This window comes from Formica exsecta, unplaced genomic scaffold, assembly GCF_003651465.1.
Source record: "Formica exsecta isolate Colony F162 unplaced genomic scaffold, ASM365146v1 scaffold265, whole genome shotgun sequence".
NCBI classification, from domain to species: domain Eukaryota; kingdom Metazoa; phylum Arthropoda; class Insecta; order Hymenoptera; family Formicidae; genus Formica; species Formica exsecta.
The window spans coordinates 102,948-107,117 of NW_021849915.1; the positions used below are offsets into that span (position 1 = coordinate 102,948).

Here is a 4,170-nt window from a genome sequence, read left to right on the forward strand (position 1 = left end):
AGAGTGTTAGTGTCAGTAACATTCATATTGGATCACACGGGGGGAGACACCGTGCGAAAAAGAGAGAAAGAAGGGAAGATGTAGCAAAGGGAAGGGAGACAAATAGATTGGTTTTACTGACGATTCAGAGATCATGCGGGGATAGAGGAGACAGACAACCTTTCACTTTTTGACAAGCTTATGTTTCTCCTTCTCCTCCTCCTCTCTGTCGCGTTCTCCTTTTCCTTCTATCTATTCGTGTTCTGTTTCTCTCTGTCTTCTCTTCGAACTCTCTTTTCGTCTACCTGGCAGGTGCGACCCAGACTCCTATCAAGAATGTACCGGATTCCCTTTCGTATAAATTTGCGGAGAAACGAGTTTCATTGATGGCTCAATATGCATTCTTGTTCGTTCGAATGTTTCCTCAGATTTCTTGCTTATTTTATTGCGATTCCTGGATCGCAAATATTTTATAAAGACATTGTATCTCTTCAGATCTTTTATTTGTATTAATATGTATAATGCATAGTTACTAATTTAAGAAAATTATTTTCAACCTTCAGTTAAATTATTCTTTCTCTTTCTCTCTTTCTTACCTGGAATTTAAATATATTTTATTTATTTATTAGTCTATAATTATTATTATTCTCTATAATTACACTTATTATATATAAGAATATAAATATGTTAAGAATTGAAAATTACTAACAAGTAATTTGCAATTTGTAATACCAGATAATAAATCAATCAATCACTGGTAATATTTTATCATTATCCATTATTAAATTATTTTTTATGTGGACACTCATTCTAGTACTTGTTACATAAGTGACATTATATGTATATATCCTATTAGTATTTGTGTAATAAATTGTTCATAATACTTCTAGCACAAATAATGCTATGATAAGTTTTAAGCAAAGATTGTCGTTTCATATGTATGGTATATTAATAACATTATATTTTACACATCGGCAGAGGAAAAGAGAGAAAGAGAGAAAGTATATTACTAATCATTTTTATAAAATATATGTCTTTTAGAGAATATCAATTTCTTCTAAAAGCTTTCTTCGCATAAGACATGAGAGAAAGTTTGATGCATCTAGCCAAAGATGTATAAATATTTATCGGAGTCTTTTATCTCTCTCTTAATAGATTCCATTGTTGCCAATTAAATTATTAATTATTTATTTTAAAGATCAGTATATATATAATATTCAATGTATTTCAAATATCAAAGTTTTTGTCAGAGTAATAGCGACTTGTGTACCGTGTTTCGATCCATAAAGTTCGTCCGGAGATGCGCTTGCGCTCTCTCTAAAGATTGGTACCTGCGCTTTGGAAGTCGTCTACGAGCTGAGTCCTCGACGCGTTTTGTTTGCTTCCTGGTCTCAGATAGGATCAACAACAAAGTTATGAAGGTATCCTGAAAACACAGATGCTCTTTTGAAATGAGTCTCTCATCTTTGAAGCCAATCTGACGTACGTTAGTTTCTGGAGAAGGAACTCCAGGAAGTAATCCGGGCTTAGTCCTGAATAAGGTCTGGTTAAAATAGTTTTTTATCAATGATGTCGCGATATTTCTCTAAAATGATAACACGTTTAGGTTTCGTGCCTAAAATAAACTATGCATTGCTATTGATATATTATAAAAATATATTATTAATTATACAAATATAGATCTCTAAGATTAAAGCAAATGATAATTAATATAAATATAATTTTAAAAATTTTAGAAAAAAATCTTTAAATGCCTTCTTTATAACAGAAATATTAATAATTAAATAAAAATGTAAAATAGTGTTTAAATATTAATGCAAATTATGTCATAAGCTGGAAAACGTTAATACATATTTTTATAAATTTTTTTGCATTTATTGTGTTAAAAAATTTGATTTTTATATACGTGTTTATAGATGACGTTCTCGAATCGATTCACAAATATATTAATCTTTCTTCTTTGGACCGGCGTGATAAAATGTTACAATGTTCCCTGCACATTCAATACCATGTGCATGTGTTGGGTCCAGGATGATGATGATGATTTCACGAAGATGGACATCAGTTGCATGGGAGTTCCATTCGCACGATTTCCTGGTATGTATAAATCAATATCTTTGTACATTATATAAGTATCACTCCTAACAATAAGAAAAAAAAAATTTCTTTGATTATTTTATCTTGTAAATATATGTACATTCTTCTCTTCTTATTATCATTTTCTATTATGTTTAGTATTATTTTATAAGTCTATATTTTTTTTCTTGTTATAATAGTAATATTACAATATGTATACACATATCGATATGTATACATATCAGCATAAATTCGGAAATATAATTAAACACATTTAACATACATACATAAAAATATTTTAGATGTATCAGTAAGCTATGTGGCGCAATTAGATATTGCTGGCTCCGGGATACAAGTGCTGGATAATGATGCACTTGCGAGTTCCGCCGGTGTCGAAGCTCTGGGATTGATGAGCAACCGGTTATCCAGCATAAGTGATAAATCTCTATTGTAAGTTTATATTTAATTTCCTTGCACACAATACGAATAAAACATACGTAGATATATATTTTTTACGTAATAAATTTATTATAAAATAATTTTCAAGACAATTTATATTTTATATTTATTTCCTCTAAGATTATTTTTAATAAAACCAAATCTACAAATTCAAATTTAATTTATTAATGCTACTAATTTTGAAAAAAATCCTTGAATTAAAAGATTAATACCGTTAATATACTAATACTATTAATGCTTTTCTTGTAAGAGGTGTTACGGACAGTCTACGTTCATTGGATCTAAGCTACAACTCTCTCGAGGATGTGCCTTTCAAGGTTTTTCGCGATTTAAGAAAATTAAATTGGCTCAACATGCACAGGTATAAATATAAATCACTTATTTCAAAAATATATTATATTTATATAAAATATTATTATTATATTATACTTCTAATCTTCGTTCATATATATGTATAAGCAGAGTATATTATTTCGCTTCTAGCAAAAAAATTGCAAATTTTCTTATTTCTCTAATACTCTCTTATTTAAAGTCTAGCATTTTAAATAAGTTTTTTACAAAAGTAACGTGATTTAATAAAAAAACTGACATAATAAAATAAGACATTTTTATATACACGTGTAATCAAGAAATTTATTAATTATTAGCAATCATCTAACATCGTTGGATGGCGACTGGGGTCGCACCAGAGAGACTTTGACGAACGCATTCTTCGGGGATAACTCGATTACTGAAGTATCTAAAATCTTTTCGAGTTTTGCTGCGCTGGTATGGTTGAATCTGGATAGCAACAACATCGAGAAGCTCTCCGAGGATTCTTTGCCACCAAACATGCACACCTTGAGCATCAACAATAATCTTTTGAAGGAATTCCCGCAGTCTTTAGGAGGTTTGAAAAAACTTACCTGGCTTTATATGAGAGGAAACGATCTCAAGTATCTGGAATTACCGGATTTCCGTAGTTCCGGTTTGGAATTGATCGACGTTAGCGAGAATTCCATCGAATGGATAAAGACACCTACCTTGAGCAATCGTACTTTAAAGGTGAGGGACTTTAATCTCGCCGGAAACAAATTGGCCTCATTGCCCGGCAAAATGTTTCATCATCTCGAAACGAGAAGAATCCACTTGTCGTCAAACAATATCAGAAATGTTGACAGCGAAGCCTTTCACGGTCTGGAAGATATTGTCGAATATTTGAATCTCGAAAACAACGATTTGCCGGCGGTGCCGAGCTCAGTTAGTCGATTGAGAACATTGTCGTACCTTTACTTGGCTAACAACGAGATTAGAAATATTTCCGGTGAGGCCTTTCAAGAATTTGCAGAGCATCTGAAGGCCCTCTCTCTTGCGACTAACAGTCTAGATGCAGTGCCCGTGGCTGCTTTGTCCAGGTATTCTTAATATTTTTATATGAAATTAATTCTTGGATCAAATTTTGAAGAAACAATTTCTACAAGAATTAATTTTTAAAACGTAATCAAATATATATTAAATTTAAAAAAAAAGATGTTTTCCAATAATATAATAAATAAAACTTTTAAGCGTATATACACGTGATTATCGAAACTAATAAATATACATATTTTTACAAAAAAATATAAGCGTTCTTAATATTTATATAATCTCTAGAAATAATATATATAAAAATATATA

The 4,170-nt window shown here is 30.6% G+C and overlaps 2 protein-coding genes across 3 annotated transcripts in view; one reads left to right on the plus strand and one right to left on the minus strand.

The window, feature by feature from the left end:
* LOC115237026 (NADPH oxidase 5) overlaps window positions 1-498 on the minus strand; it is a 13,278-nt gene extending 12,780 nt beyond the window's left edge. For both annotated transcript variants that reach the window (XM_029809782.1, XM_029809781.1), the window contains exon 1: window positions 160-498. The gene's annotated coding sequence lies outside the window, so the exon portion shown is untranslated. The remainder of the gene's footprint in view (window positions 1-159) is intronic.
* A 666-nt stretch (window positions 499-1,164) lies between these two features.
* The window catches only part of LOC115237018 (chaoptin), a 7,687-nt gene continuing 4,681 nt past the window's right edge, over window positions 1,165-4,170 (plus strand). The window contains exons 1-5 of the mRNA XM_029809771.1: window positions 1,165-1,520; window positions 1,896-2,076; window positions 2,358-2,505; window positions 2,765-2,875; window positions 3,162-3,908. Of these exons, the coding sequence (XP_029665631.1) occupies window positions 1,896-2,076; window positions 2,358-2,505; window positions 2,765-2,875; window positions 3,162-3,908 (1,187 nt within the window). The 5' untranslated portion in view covers window positions 1,165-1,520. The remainder of the gene's footprint in view (window positions 1,521-1,895; window positions 2,077-2,357; window positions 2,506-2,764; window positions 2,876-3,161; window positions 3,909-4,170) is intronic.